The sequence below is a fragment of the Oncorhynchus mykiss genome, unplaced genomic scaffold (assembly GCF_013265735.2).
Source record: "Oncorhynchus mykiss isolate Arlee unplaced genomic scaffold, USDA_OmykA_1.1 un_scaffold_85, whole genome shotgun sequence".
NCBI lineage: Eukaryota > Metazoa > Chordata > Actinopteri > Salmoniformes > Salmonidae > Oncorhynchus > Oncorhynchus mykiss.
In genome coordinates, this window is record NW_023493658.1 from 351693 (window position 1) to 378395 (window position 26703).

General features: G+C 45.4%; 1 protein-coding gene across 1 annotated transcript; it reads right to left on the bottom strand.

Annotated features, from left to right (window-relative positions):
- Positions 1-1127: 1127 nt before the first annotated feature.
- LOC118946767 (cytochrome c1-like) lies at positions 1128-22672 on the bottom strand. Its single transcript, XM_036971888.1, has 4 exons — positions 22464-22672; positions 13088-13191; positions 9151-9223; positions 1128-4721 (listed from the first exon to the last, which is right to left on the bottom strand). Exons 1-4 carry the CDS (start codon positions 22540-22542, stop codon positions 4261-4263), a joined length of 717 nt encoding a protein of 238 aa, XP_036827783.1. The 5' UTR covers positions 22543-22672; the 3' UTR covers positions 1128-4260.
- Positions 22673-26703: the final 4031 nt, after the last annotated feature.

Genomic DNA, 26703 nt, shown 5'->3' on the forward strand with positions numbered 1-26703 from the left:
GGTGGGTAGTGATACACAGTGGTGAGAACTACGGAGAAGGATACAACTCACCTACTGTTTGTGTGGAAGTACGTGCGTAGGATACCTACTGTTTGTGTGGAAGTACGTGCGTAGGATACCTACTGTTTGTGTGGAAGTACGTGCGTAGGATACCTACTGTTTGTGTGGAAGTACGTGCGTAGGATACCTACTGTTTGTGTGGAAGTATGTGTGTAGGATACCTACTGTTTGTGTGGAAGTACGTGCGTAGGATACCTACTGTTTGTGTGGAAGTACGTGCGTAGGATACCTACTGTTTGTGTGGAAGTACGTGCGTAGGATACCTACTGTTTGTGTGGAAGTATGTGATTAGGATACCTACTGTTTGTGTGGAAGTATGTGTGTAGGATACCTACTGTTTGTGTGGAAGTATGTGCGTAGGATACCTACTGTTTGTGTGGAAGTATGTGATTAGGATACCTACTGTTTGTGTGGAAGTACGTGCGTAGGATACCTACTGTTTGTGTGGAAGTATGTGATTAGGATACCTACTGTTTGTGTGGAAGTACGTGCGTAGGATACCTATTGTTTGTGTGGAAGTATGTGATTAGGATACCTACTGTTTGTGTGGAAGTACGTGCGTAGGATACCTACTGTTTGTGTGGAAGTATGTGATTAGGATACCTACTGTTTGTGTGGAAGTACGTGCGTAGGATACCTACTGTTTGTGTGGAAGTATGTGCGCAGCTATAAAATGGATGTCTTTGTATAATGGACTTCAGAGCGTTCTCGTGAATAAACTGTACTCTCTTTTTGCATAAGCTGAGTCTATTATTAAACCCATGGTCTTACAGGTCAGAGCTATTGATTGCCAGTTATTCTCATTGGGATTGAAGATTCTTTTGACACCTTCTCCCACAGTGTGTAGGTTCAGGCTTAGATATTGATTTTAAAACACATTTCCTGGAAAACTGTTTAATCATGTGTTCTGTTCAGGAACTCTGACCTAATATGCAAATGTTTTGTAAAAAAAAAAAAAAAAAGTTGTAAAATCTGCAATGGTAATTTCATTGGATAAAAACAGACAAAACGCAGTGTTTATTACACACGTGACGGTAAGACAATAGAAGAAATGGACGCAATAGAAGTAACTGACAACGTCTTTATTGAAGGACTTCAGCTTCCTGAATCTCTCCTTCACTGATACTTTAGAAAACATTTCCTTAAAAGGTGTCAAGGTGCATTATTAGTTGGCCCATGGCGACCATCTCCAGACAGAACAACATTTCCTTAAAGGTGTCAAGGTGCGTTATTAGTTGGCCCATGGCGACCATCTCCAGACAGTACAACATTTCCTTAAAGGTGTCAAGGTGCGTTATTAGTTGGCCCATGGCGACCATCTCCAGACAGAACAACATTTCCAATGTCGATGAGTCGGAGAGGAATAGAACAGTAGTGTTGAAGTGAGATCGTTGGGTTTATTATAAAAATGTTCCCTTAAATGTTTACCTTTCACAGTTAGGAAATAAAAAGACAGACTCGTAACAGCATCGGCGCAAATAAACTAAATGAACAAAACAAAGCTTGGACTTTTTTGAAGTTCTATTGAGAGATGGTGAATGATTGGTTGGCTGAAGGAAGAAAACAGTTTGACAGTATTAGTAGAATGTGTGTCTGCATCACAAATGGATCCCTATTCCCTATAAAGTGCACTAGTTTTAAACCAGGGCCCATAGGCCACACCATAGGGCTCTGGTGAAACGTAGCGCACAATAGGGCACGGCATCGTCCGGGTTAGGGGCGGGTTTGGCCCGGCATCGTCCGGGTTAGGGGCGGGTTTGGCCGGGGGAGGCCGTCACTGTAAATAAGAATTTGTTCTTAACTGACTTGCCTAGTTAAATAAAGGTAAAATAATTAAATAAAATGTGTAGTTAGTGTGTGCGTGATCAAGTGATGTTGTAGTGTGTGTGTAGGAGGGCAAGTGGAATGTGGGATGCAGCCTGGGAGCATCGTCCTGGACAGCTTCATTACATCATGTAAATCCTGGATGGTTTGTGTGTCAGTCACCGTGGTTACAATGCAGTGTTGGTTGATTAAAGTAGTAGTGGACTGTTCTAGATAAAAACATTCCACTAGGAGGTAAGGAAGGTAAAGAAGAAATGCACGACTACAGTTTGTTACAGGAGGTTTGAAGTTGAAGGTAGAGGCTCGAGGTTCTGTAAACAACAAGGTATTTTAGTGGAAGTCCCCTCCCACCAAGCACTTATCCAAGACCCCGCTTTTAATGAAACACTTCCTAGGGCTGCAACGGGCCGCGCCCCTCTTCCCACAGTTACAGTTCCAGGAACTGACAGGGCCACAAATTATTTGTTCGTTTCAATTAGTTTCAAATGATGAATAGCTACACAAAGTTCCAGGATGAACCAATAATTGAAAAGATTAGAAATGGCTTTAAAATGTTATTTTTTATTTTTTATAAAAAGTGTAGTGGGGGGGGGGGGGGTCTGTGTCATCCAATCACAGAGCAGAATACAAGTAATGTGGTTTGTTAGCGAACACATGATGGTACGCGATAGCTGTAGTATCTTCCAACCACAGAGCAGATCCAAGTCACCTGATCTGTTCGATGCCACATCATGTGGCGCTAACAGATCACGTGACTTGTATCTGCACTGTGATTGGACAATACAGACCGCGAGGCTCCATGGTGAGTGGAGGCTTTGGTGCTCTTTGAAACAAACTGACAATACAAACGTGATTTCTCAGAGGGCACCGATGGGCACTACATCAACAATAAGAAATTGTTTTGTAATCTCGGTTGAAAATAGAACATCTACGTTGCACAGTAATATTGCTAATATTTGATACCACTACGGGTTTTGAGGGTTGAGAATCCACTTCCGGAACCACTGGTTGCAGCCCTATTTACTCAGCATTGGGGGCAGGGGGGAAGTGATCCCTTATCTGTGCTTGGTGGGGGCAGACTTCTCCCTGGCACAGTGTCTAGGACGTGATAAGAAGGATCAGACAGATATGATGTCATAAAGAGATCAGTGAGGACACAGAACCAACTGATCCCCAAAGTTCCGATCACTGGGAGTTCCATTTGGGCACTGGAACACGGAGCTTTATGACATCACCGACTAATCCTTCTAGAGCTTATCCTAGGGAGAGGTGTGAGCAGCACTTAGAGGAGGAGAAGGAGAGAGCAGGGAGGAGGAAGGAGCTAGCAGTTTTTTGGTCACATTTCACAATAAGATGCAGTTCACAAAGCAATTAAAATGCTTCTCTGACTGGTATATTTATTACTTGCATAATAACCATTTAACCTGCTTGAAGTGCTTATCGTCTCGAGGTTCATACACATGACCTTCCTTTCAATCTGAATTTGGAGCACGTTCAACGCATCGTCAGAATGGACTGCAAACTTTAACAAAGCCCAGATGGCAGACTGACATTATTATGTAGAACTCCGCCATCCATCTGGAATCTTGAGGGACAAAGTCATTCAGACAAAAGTGAAGGAAAAGAGGTTGCCATTTTCTGTCCTGAATTCTAAGGGCCACTTGGGAACACTTTCCATTAGAAGAGTCCAAAAAAAGGCAACCTATTCCCTATATAGTGACAATGTACCAGAGCCTATGGGCCCTATATAGGGAATAGGGTGCCATTTCAGAGGCACATAGGTTTGTGGGTCAGGACAACATGTACCATCATAAATCCAATATCTCCCTTTTACTTCCCCTTTAACACCTAGGAACTCCTCAGAAAAACAGAGCCAGGAGTTTTCCCCAACAACCATGATCCGACCAGAAAAAAAACACTCCTGTCCCCACTGATAAATAGGACCATGTTGCTTGACAAATAGAGCGGGAATTATTTAAAAACCTGAAACGGCTATGTATTTAGCTGTGGTGTAAAGGAGTCAGAAAGGAGACAGCTGTCCCCGTCACCATGACATCATACCTAACTAAAGTGTTCTTTAACAGAACATAGTCCACCTCCTGCTTCCTATTGTAACATGTGCTAGTAGATAGGGGGCTGTGATCCAGAAAGGTACCCTATTCCGTACGTAGGGTGCTACTTTAAACCAGGGAAAGTAGTGCACTACATAGGGAATAGGGTGTAGAGGGGGCCTGTGAGGGGTGTGGGGGGGGGGGAGGTGGGGGGGTCAGGTGTAGGGTTGGGGGGGGGGTAGTAGTAAGAGGGGGGGGGGGGGGGTAGTAGTAGTAAGAGGGACACCACAGCTAAACACACCCCTCTAGGTTGACCTTTGACCCCTCATGCTGCTACTTCGGCGGCAGGGGCTGCTTCTGCCTCAGGGGCGGTGGGAGCCGTCTCGGCCACTACTTCGGCCACTACTTCCTCACCGGCGGCCTCCACGGCAACGACCTCTTCCACGACGCCAGGAGCCGCATCTGCGACGTCCTCGATGACGGCCTCTGCGTCAGCCTCCGGTGGAGCTTCTTCCGTCACCACGGCAACTTCCACTGCGGGCGCTTCCTCAACTGCGACGACCTCTGGTTCCGCAGCAACCTCTGCAACCGCCTCTAGGACAGCGACCTCTGCCACGACTTCCTCTGCTGCTGCAGGCGCCTCTTCGACTGCGGCCGTCTCAGCGACCACCTCGGCTAACACCTCTGCTTCTACTGGTGCCGGTTCTTCTGGGGATTCTACTTCCTCTGCTGCTGGTGCTGCTTCCTCTGCTGCTGGTGCTGCTTCCTCTGCTGCTGGTGCTGCTTCTGGAAGGAGATGGAGAGAGAGAGAGAGAGAGGGAGAAGTGGAATAGAGAGAAAGATGAGGACACGGTCTTATCCCTCCCTACAGGGTTTTGTCCAATTCCAACATCGATCCCCTAAAGACAGATTCTAAATTGTACCATGTGGTCTGGTCTCTGGGTAGAAAGTATCCTGATCAGTAACAAAAGGATAGGTGGATCCAACACGGAGAAAAATACTAAATTAAGTTCTGCTAAGCAGTTAACTACCTTCTAATGTGTGATGCAGTTTGACCTTTGAACCCTCCGGAAACCCCTGAGAGTATACTACAAACGTAGCTAGATATACTCAGGCCTTTCTGAAATGAGCTAGCTTCAGGTAGCTTCACATTCCAGCTCAGGCCTTTCTGAAATGAGCTAGCTTCAGGTAGCTTCACATTCCAGCTCAGGCTTTTCTGAAATGAGCTAGCTTCAGGTAGCTTCACATTCCAGCTCAGGCTTTTCTGAAATGAGCTAGCTTCAGGTAGCTTCACATTCCAGCTCAGGCTTTTCTGAAATGAGCTAGCTTCAGGTAGCTTCACATTCCAGCTCAGGCTTTTCCCATTAAGTAGATATTGATTGTGCACTTGTCACTTCCTCGAGCCTGCTCAAGCCAGGCTTGTAACTCCATAACTAGTTCGAACACCGAACCCGTCAGACACCGAACCCGTCAGACACCGAACCCGTCAGACACCGAACGAACCCGTCAGACACCGAACCCATCATTGACAATTTTAAAACATCAATCCATGTGCCAGAGTGACACATTTTCATGTTTTACTAAATCAAAAAAAATGAAACAAAAAAAAGTCACCCTGCAATTTCAGCAGACTATGGTGTGGAGACCACGGTGTGGAGACCACGGTGTGGAGACCACGGTGTGGAGACCACGGTGTGGAGACCACGGTGTGGAGATGTGGAGACCACGGTGTGGAGACCACGGTGTGGAGACTACGGTGTGGAGACTACGGTGTGGAGACTACGGTGTGGAGACCACGGTGTGGAGACAATTTGCAATTTTTAACACGAGAACAGTTGATTAATAAAATATTGAGTCAGTCGTCTCCTTTGAATATGGAGAATAAAGAGATGATCCACTCAGAGGGAGGAAGTCTAATTGGAACGGTCCTCAACTCTAAGCTGTAATGCTTCATTCAGGATAAGTATAGTTAACCTGCCCGGGGCAAGTTCCTTCTGAAGGATTCACTGGCATAGAAATGAAGCTGGCTAAAATAAAAAGGTGAGCCACATTCACGTCAGCAGTCATCCTGAGTTGAACTCAGAGTTGAACAAAGACAACTCAAACCACATTCGTTGTTTAGGGCTCCGACCAGGTTGGTGACACCTGCTCAGCTGCAAAGGACCCCTATGGCTTTGAAAAAAAACGTCAAATCCCTATTCCTCAATTACAAGCCCTCAAAGGTCATTGGAGGGAGGTCAGAGGGGCAAAGAGCGCAGATCCTTTGAGAGAGCGGCGAGAAATAGTGGAATCTAGGATGGGGATTTGACAGCTTGTTAATGCCACAGAGGTGAACTGCAGCTCATTAGGTGTCAACTTAAGGATCGTCAGAGAGTCACTCTTGCCAAAAATCTGTCCAAAATAAGTCCAATGAGTTTCTATGGCTGGTTTTGGACCGAAGCTCGTCGCCTGCCTTCACGCCATTGGGACAACAACTCCCATCGTTCGGGTGGAGCCCTGATATACAGATCTCTGGTCCAAGGGCGTTAATGATTAACAGGAGGAGGCAAGAAATGGAGGGAACAAGGACAGAGGGAGGAAGCCAGGATTTCTTTGACGGCTAGTAACCTTATCGGACACAGAGACAATCCCAAGATGCACCCCATTTCCCTACATAGTGCACTACATTTGACCAGAGCTCTATGGGCCCTATGGGTCCTGGTCAAATGTAGTGCACTAAATAGGGTGCCTCTTGGGACACACTCCCAGCCAGAGGGAACACCTGGAGCAGGGTTAAGGTCAAGGTTAAATGAAAACAGCTGTTTTTTTTATAAACAAACCATTATAATAGGTAACAAGGATAATATCAACCGATTAGCCACAGTGGTCTGTATTGGTATTTAAACGGGCCCCTGACTAGTTAAAGGTCCAGCCACATTCTGTTGTAGAAGTATACCCAAGTACACGAACAAGGATAAGATCTCAACTCATTAGCCAGGAATGACAGCAGTAGCCACAACTGGTTTTAAACGGTATAATTAAGAAGACGAGGAACTTGGGGTCAGGTACTCAGGGCGATAGAGCTGTGACAGACTAAGCAACGAGCAAACATCCAAACGTAACATGCAGGCAGGACAGAAAACAAAATAACAAGCTTTTTGGAATACACCAAAATATATGCAAATGAGGAAAAGAGAAAAGGACCAACAGGTCGATATGAAGGGAATGAATGAGTTCCCGTGGCTTTAGTCTGAACAGTGTGGAGATGTGTGCAGAGTAAACGATACTACAGACTAAAACCACAATAATAAGCAAGCAAAGATAAGTCGGACGCCGGTAAGAACATCTGATGTTTGGATCGTGTGTTAATGCATTGTTCCCTGACCAAGTTCAGGAGCCAAAGCTCAACATTGCCCTTTTCTTTTCAAGTGTGCCCAGCTTATGGAGCTATTTTGGAAACAGGTTTAGAATGTTTAAAAGGGGTAGAGGTTGTTGAATACGTGTAGGCCAGGTGTAGAAATCAGAGTTAGTTATTGAAAGTTTGTTGGCTAGCAATGACAAACTGGCTACCAGTGCCAGGTGTGTCAGGGGAGGTGTAGAGTTTCATTTAAAGTTGATGCGATCGAATAGCGAAGCCTACAAAATGGCGCCCCCATTGAGGGTGTGTCTATGTATAGGTTGAGGGTGTGTCTATGTATAGGTTGAGGGTGTGTCTATGTATAGGTTGAGGGTGTGTCTATATAGGTTGAGGGTGTGTCTATATATAGGTTGGGGGTGTCTATATATAGGTTGGGGGTGTGTCTATATAGGTTGAGGGTGTGTCTATATATAGGTTGGGGGTGTGTCTATATATATAGGTTGGGGGTGTGTCTATATATAGGTTGGGGGTGTGTCTATATATAGGTTGGGGGTGTGTCTATATATAGGTTGAGGGTGTGTCTATATATAGGTTGAGGGTGTGTCTATATATAGGTTGAGGGTGTGTCTATATATAGGTTGAGGGTGTGTCTATATATAGGTTGGGTGTGTCTATATATAGGTTGGGGGTGTGTCTATATATAGGTTGGGGGTGTGTCTATATATAGGTTGGGGGTGTGTCTATATATAGGTTGGGGGTGTGTCTATATATAGGTTGGGGGTGTGTCTATATATAGGTTGAGGGTGTGTCTATATATAGGTTGAGGGTGTGTCTATATATAGGTTGAGGGTGTGTCTATATATAGGTTGAGGGTGTGTCTATATATAGGTTGAGGGTGTGTCTATATATAGGTTGAGGGTGTGTCTATATATAGGTTGAGGGTGTGTCTATATATAGGTTGAGGGTGTGTCTATATATAGGTTGAGGGTGTGTCTATATATAGGTTGAGGGTGTGTCTATATATAGGTTGAGGGTGTGTCTATATATAGGTTGAGGGTGTGTCTATATATAGGTTGGGGGTGTGTCTATATATAGGTTGGGGGTGTCTATATATAGGTTGAGGGTGTGTCTATATATAGGTTGAGGGTGTGTCTATATATAGGTTGAGGGTGTGTCTATATATAGGTTGAGGGTGTGTCTATATATAGGTTGAGGGTGTGTCTATATATAGGTTGAGGGTGTGTCTATATATAGGTTTAGGGTTTGTCTATATATAGGTTTAGGGTTTGTCTATATATAGGTTTAGGGTTTGTCTATACTCTGTATGGCCCCTAGTGTACTAAGGATGGGTGAATGTAGGTAGGAACAGAGAACTAGACTCTACATGAACCAATCAGAGCTCCCAGCGACACCATGTGAACCAAGGAGCTTAGCCCAACAGACCAATCAGGCAATCTGGGCACAGGGCCCAGGAACCCAGACAGGTCAATTAATCACTGACAGAAATCAGCCCTGACAGTCTAGATTAATCGCATTCAGAGTGATCATTCCACCATGCTGGCATGTCGGTGGCAGCGCCAAAACAGGGTCCATGCCAAAAGAAAACCTTTGGCTAGGCTTAGTGTGGACAAAAACATTATTGTCATGGTTGCAACGTTCTGATGAGACATTCCTTCTCCAACTGACACTAGAACTCTGGCCATTCTTGTCCACTATGATGACGAATTCTGGAATACTGAGAGTACAAATTGTAGAACTCCCCTAGGATTCTACATTCTATGGTTCTAAATTCTATGGCTCATGTCTATTGGTAGAATGTCAAGAGTGTGGATCAATGGAGTGTGAGGCAGTGCAGACAGTAGGCTACTGAGAACTCACCCTTGGGCCTCGAGTTCATCTCGGCGAGTCGGTCATTGTACCGCTCACTGTCACCATTCACTGTCTTGTAAGCCTGAATGGAACAGACAGACCGAGAGGTTGGAGGGACACGCCAAATTAAAAGAACACAGAAAGTGAATCTAGCTGCATTTCAAAATGGCTGCCTTGCTCTAAGTTGAGAAGCTGAATCCTCTCTTCCCTCAGCACTAGTAAGTAACAGTGTAGGGTTCAATAAAGGAGTGGCCTAAGCTAACGTCCTTGCCAACGGTTCTCTGTAGAACTGGTATAACGGTCTTTAAAAAGCTCCACTGCTGCGGTAAGGACTCTCCATGACAACAGTTACCACAAGGCTATACAGTGAGCTCCAGAAGTGTGTTTTGGCTCTGTACTCCTGCACTTTAATACATACAAGTTAAAATCCTAAACTACACCCTGCTCAGTGCGTTTGTCCACCATACAGATACATTGTTTAACCTCATTCCGACTAAAACTACACACATCATCAGATTAGAATTTTGATTCTAATCAATTTTATACAGTTATAAGGTTTCAGAGTGGATTTTTTTAAAAATCATTATCTTTCAACATATAGATTATTTTATCAAAAGGCAGGTTTTGTTAAATATTTACCAGTTATGTAGAACCTGATAGTTCCCACACCCACCCATCCGTAACCTAGAACTCCTCTAGTCTAGACATACCCATGACCGTACATTGCTTGTGAACCGTTTAGAAATTACAAAACTTTTTGTACATAGCCAGCCAGCCCCCCCCCCCCCATTTTAGGGGGCCAACAGTTTTGGGAGAATTTCACTTGTATGGGTGTTATGTAGTGAAAAGTGTAGTATTTGGTCCCATATTCAGAGCACCACACGACTGCGTCAACCTTGTGACTAAACTACTTTGTTGTGGTTGTTCCAGATTATTTTGTGCCCAATAGAAATAAAATGGTAAACAATGTGTAATTTTAGAGTCATTATAAATAAGAATAAAATATGATATAGTAATGTGGATGCTACCATGGTTACGGACCATCCTGAATAATGATGAGTGAGAAAGTAACACAACAATATCATACCCCCAGGACATGCTAACCTCTCATCAATACAATTACAAGGGGGAGGTTAGCATTTTATATCATACCCCCCAGTGTAACGGATGTGAAACGGCTAGCTTAATTAGCGTGGGCGCTAAATAGCGTTTCAATCAGTGACGTCACTTGCTCTGAGACCTTGAAGTAGTAGTTCCCCTTGCTCTGCAAGGGCCGCGGCTTTTGTGGAGCGATGGGTAACGATGCTTCGAGGGTGACTGTTGATGTGTGCAGAAGGTCCCTAGTTCGCGCCCGGGTATGGGTGAGGGGACGGTCTAAAGTTATACTGTTACATTGATGCTGTTGACCCGGATTACTGGTTGCTGCGGAAAAAGGAGGAAGGTCAAAAGGGGGTGAGTGTTAACGGATGTGAAACGGCTAGCTTAGTTAGCGTGGGCGCTAAATAGCGTTTCAATCAGTGACGTCACTTGCTCTGAGACCTTGAAGTAGTAGTTCCCCTTGCTCTGCAAAGGCCGCGGCTTTTGTGGAGCGATGGGTAACGATGCTTCGAGGGTGACTGTTGATGTGTGCAGAAGGTCCCTGGTTCGCGCCCGGGTAAAGGGCGAGGGGACGGTCTAAAATTATACTGTTACACCAGGACATGCTAACCTCTCATCATTACAATTACAAGGGAGAGGTTAGCATTTTATATCATACCCCCCAGGACATGCTAACCTCTCATCATTACAATTACAATTGGAGGTTAGCATTTTATATCATACCCCCCAAGACATGCTAACCTCTCATCATTACAATTACAAGGGGAGGTTAGCATTTTATATCATACCCCCCAGGACATGCTAACCTCTCATCATTACAATTACAAGGGGGAGGTTAGCATTTTATATCATACCCCCCAGGACATGCTAACCTCTCATCATTACAATTACAAGGGGAGGTTAGCATTGTATATCATACCCCCCAGGACATGCTAACCTCTCATCATTACAATTACAAGGGGGAGGTTAGCATTTTATATCATACCCCCCCAGGACATGCTAACCTCTCATCATTACAATTACAAGGGGAGGTTAGCATTGTATATCATACCCCCCAGGACATGCTAACCTCTCATCATTACAATTACAAGGGGGAGGTTAGCATTGTATATCATACCCCCCAGGACATGCTAACCTCTCATCATTACAATTACAAGTGGAGATTAGCATGTCTTTTTTTTGGGGGGGGTGTATGATATTTGTGCGTGAGAGATTTACAGAGCAGGTGTTTAACTGAACCATAACCTGTGTACTGTTCCTAGTTGAGGCGAGTGCTGTTGAGTTTCAGCCACATAAGAGAAAAATGTGGTGGGGTTTTCATCCTACAGTAACGTGATACTACGGTATTATATTGGGTCCTGTAGAACACCATCATTATGTGATCCTGCACACATTCAGTTTTCATCAAACTTTATTAAAAAAAAACGACCTCCGTTCACCAGAGTAGCCTGTTCTCTACAGGTAGAGGGTCAAGTGGGTAGCCTAGTGGTTAGAACGTTGGACTAGTAACCGGTAGGTTGCAAGTTCAAACCGCCGAGCTGACAAGGTACAAATCTGTCGTTCTGCCCCTGAACAGGCAGTTAACCCACTGTTCCTAGGCCGTCATTGAAAATAAGAATTTGTTCTTAACTTACTAGTTAAATAAAGGTAAAACCACTGGCCTGGGATCTGTTCCCTAACCAAACCACTGGCCTGGGATCTGTTCCCTAACCAAACCACTGGCCTGGGATCTGTTCCCTAACCAAACCACTGGCCTGTTCCCTAACCAAACTACTGACCTGGGATCATGTGTCCTAATGTTTATGCATTGTTCCTAAACCAAACCACTGGCCTGGGATCTGTTCCCTAACCAAACCACTGGCCTGGGATCATGTTCCCTAACCATACCACTGGCCTGGGATCATGTTCCCTAACCAAACCACTGGCCTGGGATCTGTTCCCTAACCAAACCACTGGCCTGGGATCATGTGTCCTAATGTTAATGCATTGTTCCCTAACCAAACTACTGGCCTGGGATCATGTGTCCTAATGTTAATGCATTGTTCCCTAACCAAACCACTGGCCTGGGATCTGTTCCCTAACCAAACCACTGGCCTGGGATCATGTGTCCTAATGTTTATGCATTGTTCCCTAACCAAACCACTGGCCTGGGATCTGTTCCCTAACCAAACCACTGGCCTGGGATCTGTTCCCTAACCAAACCACTGGCCTGGGATCTGTTCCCTAACCAAACCACTGGCCTGGGATCATGTGTCCTAATGTTTATGCATTGTTCCCTAATCAAACCACTGGCCTGGGATCTGTTCCCTAACCAAACTACTGGCCTGGGCTCATGTGTCCTAATGTTAATGCATTGTTCCCTAACCAAACCACTGACCTGGGGTCTGTTCCCTAACCAAACCACTGGCCTGGGATCATGTTCCCTAACCAAACCACTGGCCTGGGATCATGTTCCCTAACCAAACCACTGGCCTGGGGTCATGTGTCCGAATGTTAATGAATTGGATTAATGTGTGGAAAACTGATCTGGGAAGAGTCAGGAAAAATCAATACTTAATGTCAATATGCTTGAAATTAAACTATATAGCATGCTTAGTTCAAGTTAACCTTCAGGCACAGACTTCAGATCAGTGTTTGCTCTCCAGATCACCTTAACCATTATGGGAGGAAACAAAAAAAAAAACTGACCTAAGATCAGTGTCTAGGGTGATACTCAAATAAGAATACTGTTCTGAGTCGATGGAGCCCTTCAGGAACAAATCTGATCTAGGATCAGCATGTATTGCCCAGGCCTTATCCTTTAAACTTAGGTACACACACACACAACCGATCTTGAATCAGTACTTACATAGACCACAGCGGCAGTGAGGCCTCCTCCACACAGAACGGCGTACGCCACGTTGGTGGCAGAGCCACCGGGGATCCCGACGGACATCTGCCGCACTGGAACCACTGTGAGGAGACCCAGTGGAGAGGGGGACATGGTTAGGGGACGGACCGGAAGAGAGAGCTACCAAAGACTGTGGATAATGAAGATCTCATAAAGGCGGTTTACCAGTTTACCAAAAATGGTCAAGGTTCCTGTCTGTGAAAGATTCTTCAAAGTAGAAGCCACCACCGTAAAGCTTGGAGGAGGTGTGATGGTGATTTGCTGGTGACACCGATTTATTTAGATTTCAAGGCACACTTAACCAGCGATACATCATGCCATCTGGTTGGCGCTTAATGGGACTATCATTTGTTTTTCAACGGGACAAAGACCAAACACACCTCCATGCTGTGTAAGGGCTATTTGACCGAGAGTGATGGAGTGCTGCATCAGATGACCTTGCCTCCACAATCACCCGACCTCAACCCAATTGAGATGGTTTGGGATGAGTTGGACCGCAGAGTGACGGAAAAGCAGCCAACAAGTGCTCAGCATATATGAGAACTCCTTCAAGACTGTTGGAAAAGTATTCCAGGTGAAGCTGGTTGAGAGAATGCCAAGAGTGTGCAAAGCTATGATCAACGCAAAGGGTGGCTACTTTGAGGAATCTAAAATATATATTCAGATTTGTTGAACACTTTTTTGGTTACTACATGATTCCATGTGTGTTATTTCATAGTTTTGATGTCTTCATTATTATACAATGTAGAAAATAATAGAAATAAAGAAAAACCCTTGAATGAGTCAATGTCCAAACATTTGACTGGTACTGTAGATACAGAGGGATATCTACATATATACAAACTATAAAGCATGTAAATATATGAATAAAAAGCTAGACGTATACTTTTTGTTCATCTACTCAGACAGTAAGGAAAATGCTAGTTTTTTATTGGACAGAGCTGAACAAGCTAAACAAGCTAAACACGACTAGCCAACCTATCCCAGTCCATCCTACCAAGCTAAACGCAACTAGCCAACCAATCCCAGTCCATCCTACCAAGCTAAAACGCAACTAGCCAACCTATCCCAGTCCATCCTACCAAGCTAAAACGCAACTAGCCAACCAATCCCAGTCCATCCTACCAAGCTAAAACGCAACTAGCCAACCAATCCCAGACCATCCTACCAAGCTAAAACGCAACTAGCCAACCTATCCCAGTCCATCCTACCAAGCTAAAACACAACTAGCCAACCAATCCCAGACCACCCTACCAAGCTAAAACGTGACTAGCCAACCAATCTCAGACAACCCTACCAAGCTAAAACGCGACTAGGCAACCAATCCCAGTCCATCCTACCAAGCTAAAACGCGACTAGGCAACCAATCCCAGTCCATCCTACCAAGCTAAAACGCGACTAGGCAACCAATCCCAGTCCATCCTACCAAGCTAAAACGTGACTAGCCAACCAATCCCAGTCCATCCTACCAAGCTAAAACGCGACTAGGCAACCAATCCCAGTCCATCCTACCAAGCTAAAACGCAACTAGCCAACCAATCCCAGTCCATCCTACCAAGCTAAAACGCGACTAGCCAACCAATCCCAGACCATCCTACCAAGCTAAAACGCAACTAGCCAACCTATCCCAGTCCATCCTACCAAGCTAAAACAACTAGCCAACCAATCCCAGACCACCCTACCAAGCTAAAACGCGACTAGCCAACCAATCCCAGACAACCCTACCAAGCTAAAACGTGACTAGCCAACCAATCCCAGTCCATCCAACCAAGCTAAAACGCGACTAGCCAACCAATCCCAGACCACCCTACCAAGCTAAAACGCGACTAGCCAACCAATCCCAGACAACCCTACCAAGCTAAAACGCGACTAGGCAACCAATCCCAGTCCATCCTACCAAGCTAAACACAACTAGCCAACCAATCCCAGTCCATCCTACCAAGCTAAAACGCGACTAGCCAACCAATCCCAGTCCATCCTACCAAGCTAAAACGTGACTAGCCAACCAATCCCAGTCCATCCTACCAAGCTAAAACGCGACTAGGCAACCAATCCCAGTCCATCCTACCAAGCTAAACACAACTAGCCAACCAATCCCAGTCCATCCTACCAAGCTAAAACGCGACTAGCCAACCAATCCCAGTCCATCCTACCAAGCTAAAACGTGACAAGCCAACCAATCCCAGTCCATCCTACCAAGCTAAAACGTGACTAGCCAACCAATCCCAGACAACCCTACCAAGCTAAAACGTGACTAGCCAACCAATCCCAGACAACCCTACCAAGCTAAAACGTGACTAGCCAACCAATCCCAGTCCATCCTACCAAGCTAAAACGTGACTAGCCAACCAATCCCAGTCCATCCTACCAAGCTAAAACGCGACTAGCCAACCAATCCCAGTCCATCCTACCAAGCTAAAACGTGACTAGCCAACCAATCCCAGTCCATCCTAGTCCAGACCAGGGTTGAAATAATATTTGAAATAATTTCAAGTAGTTTCTGTTGTTGATTGAGCCTGGTTTAATGGACCAACAGACAGACCAACCCTACCCACCTGGCGATAGTGGTAGACACCTGGCTACCCTGCCTAGTGGTTGGAGCTGGTGTAATATCACTGTCAGACTGTAGGACACTGAATCATCTTCACAGAACCATCATATTAACAACACTAAAGAAAGACCCAAATGCAGAAATAGAGATTTGAGATTAGACCATAAATCTCCATAATGGGTTGTGGTTGTTGTTATTGTTATTGTTGTGTGGGTGGCATGGTCCACATGGCCAGTAGGGCTGGGTGGAGAGCAGGAGCCTAGTCTTCAGTAAACAGACTGCCAGGGTTGACAGGATTGGCTCTCCTCAGGCTAAATAGCCTGATCCTATCAACACTGGCAATGGTGGTGTATTTAGAACACAGACATAAATAAAACCTCGTCCTTCCTGGACCAAAGATCCTCTCCTCTGCGACACAATCACCCAAACACTCCCTAAAAATCACACACAGAACACATACACACACCATAGAAACGACACCATAGAAACGACACCATAGAAACGACACCATAGAAACGACATAAAACCAGTCAACGACACAGGAAATCGTGGCCGTGTTTTGCTGTCTACTTCTGCCTGTTAAGTCCATTAGAGACTAGTAAAGGACTTCTATAGATGAATGTATACATTCAGCCCTGAGTAGAAAACACCAGGAATATAACTGTACTGTGGTGGTGTACAGGGGACTAGGTTCAAAGTTCAACATGTGTCCCAGAATGCAAAGGTCTGGCAGAGGGGCGCCTACAGGGAAAAACAAGAGACACTTTTCTATAAGTAGTGCCTCTGTGGTGTGTGCTCATGAAGGATGTGTGTGTGTGTGTGTGTGTGTGTTTCCACACCCGTCTCTGGGTGAGTGTGTGAGCAACATATGTGTTCTATAAGAGGTGTGTGTGTTTACCTGTGTCTGGGTGTGTGTTCACCTGTCTCTGGTTGAGAGAGTGTGTGTGTGCACCTGTCTCCCCTCCACGTAAAGAGTATCACATTTCATCCTGTAGCTCTGCAGAGAACACATCTATCCCCCCCCCCCCCCCCCGATAGAGGTCAACAGAACCACATGTGGAGTCAGCATGGTAGGGTACATCTACCCCTCCTGATAGAGGTCAACAGAACCACATGTACCCTACCATGCTGACTCCTCACCCCCCCCTGATAGAGGTCAACAGAACCACATGTACCCTACCATGCTGACTCCTCACCTACCCCCCCTGATAGAGGTCAACAGAACCCACATGTACCCTACCATGCTGACTCCTCATCTACCCCCCCTGATAGAGGTCAACAGAACCACATGTACCCTACCATGCAGACTCCTCATCTACCCCCCGCTGATAGAGGTCAACAGAACCCACATGTACCCTACCATGCTGACTCCTGACCCCCCCCCCCCCGATAGAGGTCAACAGAACCACATGTACCCTACCATGCTGACTCCTCACCTACCCCCCCTGATAGAGGTCAACAGAACCACATGTACCCTACCATGCTGACTCCTCACCTACCCCCCCTGATAGAGGTCAACAGAACCACATGTACCCTACCATGCTGACTCCTCATCTACCCCCCCCAATAGATGTCAACAGAACCACATGTACCCTACCATGCTGACTCCTCATCTACCCCCCCCCAATAGATGTCAACAGAACCACATGTACCCTACCATGCTGACTCCTCACCCCCCCCTGATAGAGGTCAACAGAACCACATGTACCCTACCATGCTGACTCCTCATCTACCCCCCCCGATAGAGGTCAACAGAACCCACATGTACCCTACCATGCTGACTCCTCACCCCCCCCCCTGATAGAGGTCAACATAACCACATGTACCCTACCATGCTGACTCCTCACCTACCCCCCCTGATAGAGGTCAACAGAACCACATGTACCCTACCATGCTGACTCCTCACCTACCCCCCCTGATAGAGGTCAACAGAACCACATGTACCCTACCATGCTGACTCCTCATCTACCCCCCCTGATAGAGGTCAACAGAACCACATGTACCCTACCATGCTGACTCCTCATCTACCCCCCCCAATAGATGTCAACAGAACCACATGTACCCTACCATGCTGACTCCTCATCTACCCCCCCCCAATAGATGTCAACAGAACCACATGTACCCTACCATGCTGACTCCTCACCCCCCCCTGATAGAGGTCAACAGAACCACATGTACCCTACCATGCTGACTCCTCATCTACCCCCCCCGATAGAGGTCAACAGAACCCACATGTACCCTACCATGCTGACTCCTCATCTACCCCCCCTGATAGAGGTCAACAGAACCACATGTACCCTACCATGCAGACTCCTCATCTACCCCCCGCTGATAGAGGTCAACAGAACCCACATGTACCCTACCATGCTGACTCCTCACCCCCCCCCCCTGATAGAGGTCAACAGAACCACATGTACCCTACCATGCTGACTCCTCACCTACCCCCCCTGATAGAGGTCAACAGAACCACATGTACCCTACCATGCTGACTCCTCACCTACCCCCCCTGATAGAGGTCAACAGAACCACATGTACCCTACCATGCTGACTCCTCATCTACCCCCCCTGATAGAGGTCAACAGAACCACATGTACCCTACCATGCTGACTCCTCATCTACCCCCCCCAATAGATGTCAACAGAACCACATGTACCCTACCATGCTGACTCCTCACCCCCCCCTGATAGAGGTCAACAGAACCACATGTACCCTACCATGCTGACTCCTCATCTACCCCCCCCGATAGAGGTCAACAGAACCCACATGTACCCTACCATGCTGACTCCTCACCCCCCCCCCCCTGATAGAGGTCAACAGAACCACATGTACCCTACCATGCTGACTCCTCACCCCCCCCCCTGATAGAGGTCAACAGAACCACATGTACCCTACCATGCTGACTCCTCACCTACCCCCCCTGATAGAGGTCAACAGAACTACATGTACCCTACCATGCTGACTCCTCATCTACCCCCCCCAATAGATGTCAACAGAACCACATGTACCCTACCATGCTGACTCCTCATCTACCCCCCCCCAATAGATGTCAACAGAACCACATGTACCCTACCATGCTGACTCCTCACCCCCCCCTGATAGAGGTCAACAGAACCACATGTACCCTACCATGCTGACTCCTCATCTACCCCCCCCGATAGAGGTCAACAGAACCCACATGTACCCTACCATGCTGACTCCTCACCCCCCCCCCTGATAGAGGTCAACAGAACCACATGTACCCTACCATGCTGACTCCTCACCTACCCCCCCTGATAGAGGTCAACAGAACCACATGTACCCTACCATGCTGACTCCTCATCTACCCCCCCTGATAGAGGTCAACAGAACCACATGTACCCTACCATGCTGACTCCTCATCTACCCCCCCCAATAGATGTCAACAGAACCACATGTACCCTACCATGCTGACTCCTCATCTACCCCCCCCCCAATAGATGTCAACAGAACCACATGTACCCTACCATGCTGACTCCTCACCCCCCCCCCCCCCCCCCGATAGAGGTCAATGGCACCACATGTACCCTACCATGCTGACTCCTCCCCCCCCCCCCCCCCCCCCCCCCCCCGATAGAGGTCAATGGCACCACATGTACCCTACCATGCTGACTCCTCACCCCCCTGATAGAGGTCAATGGCACCACATGTACCCTACCATGCTGACTCCTCACCCCCCCCCCCCCGATAGAGGTCAATGGCACCCCATGTAACACGTCAGTGAGCTGATCAGATACATGAATCTTATCAGCTCCATAGATGACCGAAGCAACCTACATAACATCCCAGAACTCTAGCCTAGTGGTGGCCAGTATGCGAGGTCAGTACAGGTGCATCAAAGCTGGGACCGAGAGACTGAAAAACAGCTTCTATCTCAAGGCCATCAGACTGTTAAACAGCCACCACAAACATTGAGTGGCTGCTGCCAACACACTGACTCAACTCCAGCCACTTTAATAATGGGAATTGATGGAAAATGATGGAAAATATATCACTAGCCACTTTAAACAATGCTACCTAATATAATGTTTACATACCCTACATTATTCATCTCATATGTATATGTATATACTGTACTCTATATCATCTACTGCATCTTTATGTAATACATGTATGACTAGCCACTTTAACTATGCCACTTTGTTTACATACTCATCTCATATGTATATACTGTACTCGATACCATCTACTGTATCTTGCCTATGCTGCTCTGTACCATCACTCATTCATATATCTTTATGTACATATTCTTTATCCCCTTACACTGTGTACAAGACAGTAGTTTTGGAATTGTTAGCTAGATTACTTGTTGGTTATTACTGCATTGTCGGAACTAGAAGCACAAGCATTTCGCTACACTCGCATTAACATCTGCTAACCATGTGTATGTGACAAATAAAATTTGATTTGATAGTGGTGGCCTAGTGGTGGCCTAGTGGTGGCCTAGTGGTAAGAGCGTTGGGCCAGTAACCAGAAGGTTGCTAAATTGAATCTGAGCTGACAAGGTAAAAATCTGTTGTTCTGACCCTGAACAAGGCAGTTAACCCACTGTTTCTAGGCTGTCATTGAAAATAAGAATTTGTTTTTAACTGACTTGCCTCGTTAAATAAAGGTTAAATATAAAAATATAAAAACACACCACCTTTTACATAGAGGCCATTTAGCAGACTCTGGTCCAGAGAGACGCCCAGTCAATACATTCAACTAAGGTAGGACAAGACAAATCACAACAGTCAGTGCCAGTAAAACGTTCCTCAAAAAAAACACAGCCATCAGTGGTTACCAGACGTTGATCCTGGTTGACCCAGAGCTACTCTGCTGCCCTCTCTAATCCCATGACACGGCAAGTGGCCTCCTGTCTGTACCTGTGAAGGCCCGGTTATTTATACAGGTAGCTAGGCACTAATCAGTTAAGCTGAGCCAGAGGTCAGACGTGTCACAGACACGCGTGATTCCAGTCTCCTCCCTGACAGCCAATCATAGCACAATAGCATTGACCCCCCACCGATTCCTTCCAGCTGAATAGAGACCATTCACAGCAGTGACACACACAGGACTATACATGCATGAAGAGATGCCCGCCCCTATGTAGGCCCAAAGCCTAACCATGAGGCCCATCTGCCCTGACATAGACCTAGTCATGACTGACTAGTGATCAATAAATCATTAGTCAGCTACATATAATCCAGATCAGGGGGGGAATATACACAGAGGATAAAGCTACCGCTACAATGCATGTCTATGCTTCTAGCTGTAGATCAGGGTGAATATACAGAGGATAAAGCTACCGCTACAATGCATGTATATGCTTCTAGCTGTAGATCAGGGTGAAATACACAGAGGATAAAGCTACCGCTACAATGCATGTCTATGCTTCTAGTTGTAGATCAGGGTGAATATACACAGAGGATAAAGCTACCGCTACAATGCATGTCTATGCTTCTAGCTGTAGATCAGGGGGGGAATATACACAGAGGATAAAGCTACCGCTACAATGCATGTCTATGCTTCTAGCTGTAGATCAGGGTGAATATACACAGAGGATAAAGCTACCGCTACAATGCATGTCTATGCTTCTAGCTGTAGATCAGGGTGAATATACACAGAGGATAAAGCTACCGCTACAATGCATGTCTATGCTTCTAGCTGTAGATCAGGGGGGATATACATCCTAGTGTCAAAGCACAGAGGTTGGAGAGGCTCTAACATTTATAAAACAGGAAATTAAACCAGCACTGTTCAGATCTCCCTCAGGGCAAATTCCTTATGCAACAAAGCAAACAGGGATTCTAGTTCCGGAATGAAGCCAGACTAGAACCAGTCTATCGATGAAGCTCGTGCATGGGAAAGTAGCTGCACTAAAAATACAACCCAAAGCTTCTCCTTGCTTTGACTCAAACCCACACAGAGCTGTTAACTCAACAATAACATTTTCCCTCTCCCTGACAAAACGCTTTGATGAGTCTGGGGAGAATGAATACAACATCACGATCAATTTGGATTATAGAGTTTGAGGCCTCTGCAGAACTCGACAGGTCAAATTCAAGTAGGGCTGTTATAGGCCAATCCAGATAACTATATTCACACAACCCCTATCCCTATACACGCGCTACCATCACACGTGAAGAATATCCATAGGACATCATATAGACTACGACATCTCCACTTAGCCTTCAAAAAAACAACGATTTAGGGGATATATATCAGATAAATACATGCACTTGATGCTTGGATGTTACATAACACCGATTATGTCGTTTTTGGACGGGGATGCGCTGTTTCGTAACTAAAATGTGCAGAGCTGCATGTTCTAATCTTTGTGGACATGGACACACCTCCCCAACGGAAAAGGGGGCGTACTGCCTCAACAAGCGCTCAGCAATAATGTAAGATTGAAATGATTACATGTAACTTTTCTTGCAACGTTTTTCAATAAACTAGTAAATTATGGCGCAGTGGATCATCCCGGAATGAATAAAGTACATAAATGTCGCGCAATTTGAAGGAAACTGCATTGATTGAAAAATCCTGAAACTTTGCATGCAAAATTCACCCAATGTTGGACAAACCATCCAAATGTATAAAATCAAGCTCAACTGTTTACACAGACGGTCATTAAAACCAACTGTAATTGCTTTGACCTTCGCGTAAATCCCCACATCACGCACGCGTGACGCGTCAGCTAGGATGTAACAAACGCTTAATATAAAAATTCCCTAAACTAATACAATATACTCCATCAAATTGGACCACTTGTAATCCACTCACCATTTCTGGATAAAGGCAGGGCGACTGTCATTCGTGCCAGGAGTCCCAGTCTCTGCCAAGCCGATCTACAGAAAAACATTTCTGATCAAGTCCAGGATCTAGTGTACAGTGCGTGTGGTGGTACAGGAGGCTTGCTGGATGACTGACTGAGGAGAGACCAGCTGTGAACACGCAACTACAGACTGCCCTCGTTTGAGTGGAGGCAGAGAATTCACCAAAGAGAGCACTCCCCCCCCGCCTCTTTATAAACGTCATCCCCGACAGGTCAAAGGTTGACTTGACATGTGGTTTTGGGGGAATAAACTAAATAAATATTTTTTAACAACATGTTCCAGAGGTTCTATACGGATTTCACTGAAATATTTCGGAGGGTTTGCGGTGGATTTTGTTATGCGTAAATGAGAATGACAGACCAGATCTCGTTCAGGCATAAACGATAGCCTGTTCAACTGGTATAGTACCGTGGAGATGGCAGAAATACAGGCGGATCGTTATCAAAGTACAGTATGCACATTTTGGTATTATTTCATATAATAACTCATTATTTCATATAATAACTCATTATTTCATATAATAACTTCATATAACTCATTATTTCATATAATAACTTCTTATAATAACTCAGTATTTCATATAATAGCTTCATATAATAACTAATTATTTCATATAATAACTTCATATAATAACTAATTATTTCATAAAATAACTTCATATAATAACTCATTATTTCATATAATAACTTCTGCATAAGTCTAACTACCATAGTAAAACCATATTACCATAGGGCCCTATTCGATAACAAGCTACATCTGAACAATATGAAGTCCAAACAAAAACAAAGTGCCCATATTAACGGATACGCAGTCAAATGGCCATTGTCACTGTCAAAGTGCCTGTCATATTCCCAGAGCATCTCATTCCCCCCTACTACTATGTATAAATGGATTAGGCCTCTCTCCTGCAGCTTGGAAGGAGATGTACACTGGTCAGAAATATCAACGCAGCATGTAAAGTGTTGGTCCCATGTTTCACGAACTGAAAAAAAATATCCCTGACATTTTTAGGAGTATTTCTGTCTGTAGTAAAGCCCTTTTGTGGGGGAAAAAACTCATTCTGATTGGTGCAGCCTGGGTCCCCAGAGGGTGGGCCTGGATGCCAAGTGGGTGGGCCTATGCCCTCCAAGAACCACCCATGGCTACGCCCCTGCCTAGTCGTGTGAAATCCAAACATTAGGGCCTAATTTATTTATTTCCATTGACTGATTTCCTTATATGAACTGTAACTCTGTAAAATCTTTGAAATTGTTCCCATGTTGCGTTTATACATTTTGTTCACTATACATCAGAGACTAGGCAGCATCCCAAATGGCAGCCTATTCCCTATTTAGTGCACTACTTTTGACCAGGGCCCATAGGGAATAGGGTGCCATTTGGTATTCCCTATAGAGTGCACTACTTTTGACCAGGGCCCATAGGGAATAGGGTGCCATTTGGTATTCCCTATAGAGTGCACTACTTTTGACCAGGGCCCATAGGGAATAAGGTGCCATTTTGGGACAAAATCCAGAACAAACACTACGCAGCCATGGACAGGCAGGGCGCTAATGTGGGTCTATATCACAGGAGGTTGGTGGCACCTTAATTGGGGAGGACGGGCTTGTGGTAATGACTGGAGAGGAATCAGGGGAATGGTATCAACTACATCAAACACATGAGCTGTGTTCGAATACCCATACTAACATACTGTACACTACATACTTAATGAGTACCCATACTAACATACTGTACACTACATACTTAATGAGTACCCATACTAACATACTGTACACTACATACTTAATGAGTACCCATACTAACATACTGTACACTACATACTTAATGAGTACCCATACTAACATACTGTACACTACATACTTAATGAGTACCCATACTAACATACTGTACACTACATACTTAATGAGTACCCATACTAACATACTGTACACTACATACTTAATGAGTACCCATACTAACATACTGTACACTACATACTTAATGAGTACCCATACTAACATACTGTACACTACATACTTAATGAGTACCCATACTAACATACTGTACACTACATACTTAATGAGTACCCATACTAACATACTGTACACTACATACTTAATGAGTACCCATACTAACATACTGTACACTACATACTTAATGAGTACCCATACTAACATACTGTACACTACATACTTAATGAGTACCCATACTAACATACTGTACACTACATACTTAATGAGTATATACTACATACTGTTACATACTATTAGTTAATTTTAGTATACTGTAAACAAATCCTTTCAGTTGAGCGTACTAGCTCTTCGCCTGTCTACCGGAAGTTGATGCTGTTGCTATGCAACCTCTTGCTAGCTTAACAAATTACTAGCTAGACATCGTACCAATTCGGGTGTGTTCGTAAATTCACTCTGGCTATCTACGCAGATCTCAGAGCGCACTCGTCTGAGTGTGCCAGAGCGCAGAATAACTGATGAATGTACGAGCGCTCTACACCCTTTGAACATGGCCGGTGTCAGTAAACGTTGGCAAAAAAGCGTAATTAAATTGTTGCTAGCAGCACAGTTACAGTCACCAACGCTCTGGATAACATGAAAACAGCCTAACCAGCTCTGCTAGGGAGAATAAAATGGTCAGAGTGAAGTGTTCTCTCATTTATATCTGGAAGTAACTAGCAAGCTAGCTAATTTGGCGTTGGGTGCTTGACTGCCGTTGTGAGGTCAGAACGCTCGGATCAACCCTGCTCCTCGGCCAGAGCGTCCAGTGTCACTCTGAATGCCCGAGAGCCAAACACTCTGAATTTACAAACAACAATCTGACAACGCTCTGAATTTACAAACGACAATCTGACAACGCTCTGAATTTACAAACAACAATCTGACAACGCTCTGAATTTACAAACAACAATCTGACAACGCTCTGAATTTACAAACACACAGAGCGCACGCTGGCACTCCAGAGTGAATTTACAAATGCACAGAGCGCACGCTGGCACTCCAGAGTGAATTTACAAATGCACAGAGCGCACGCTGGCACTCCAGGGTGAATTTACAAATGCACAGAGCGCACGCTGGCACTCCAGAGTGAATTTACAAATGCACAGAGCGCACGCTGGCACTCCAGAGTGAATTTACAAACGCACAGAGCGCACGCTGGCACTCCAGGGTGAATTTACAAACGCACAGAGCGCACGCTGGCACTCCAGAGTGAATTTACAAACGCACAGAGCGCACGCTAGCACTCCAGAGTGAATTTACAAACGCACAGAGCGCACGCTGGCACTCCAGGGTGAATTTACAAACGCACAGAGCGCATGCTGGCACTCCAGAGTGAATTTACAAACGCACAGAGCGCACACTGGCACTCCAGAGTGAATTTACAAACGCACAGAGCGCACGCTAGCACTCCAGGGTGAATTTACAAACGCACAGAGCGCACGCTGGCACTCCAGGGTGAATTTACAAACGCACAGAGCGCACGCTGGCACTCCAGAGTGAATTTACAAACGCACCCTAAAGCTAACTGGCGAAGCAGCTATGGTTTCCATGGTTTCCAGGTGTTTGATGCCGTTCCATTTGCTCCGTTCCGGACATTATTATGAGCCGTCCTCCCCTCAGCAGCCTCCCGTGGCCAACATACAGGGTGAATTCTCAATAAGTGGGACCCCTTTTTGTGTTTATGTCTACTGTAACCTCTTCAGACATCTATCCAACAGATTAGCCCAACGCATGATACATTTCTGAAAATCCTCAAGATGTTTTCTACTCACAAAAAAAAAAGAATGTTGATATCATATTCATGAGATGGATGGCTGACCAGCTGACTGATCGCCTCAGACAGGGCAACTCCATATATCAAATGGAATGTGGATTCAGAACTAACAACTCTTTAAAAAAAGCCCTTTGATACTGTGAATCATGAGGTCCTCCTATCCAAACTATCCTCCCGTAATGTGTCCACTGAAGCCATGAGTTGAATGTATTCCCATCTGACAAACAGAAGCCAAGGGTTCGCCTGGGTGTGGGACTCGCTCTACTTTAACATTGGCGTCCCACAAGGGTCAATGTTAGGCCCTCTTCTGTTCGCCATCTATATAAATGATCTCCCACCGGCTTGCCCACAAGATGACATGCAGATGTATGCAGACGATACAGTCCTGTATGTCCTGTCAAAAAAAACAGACAACATGCTGT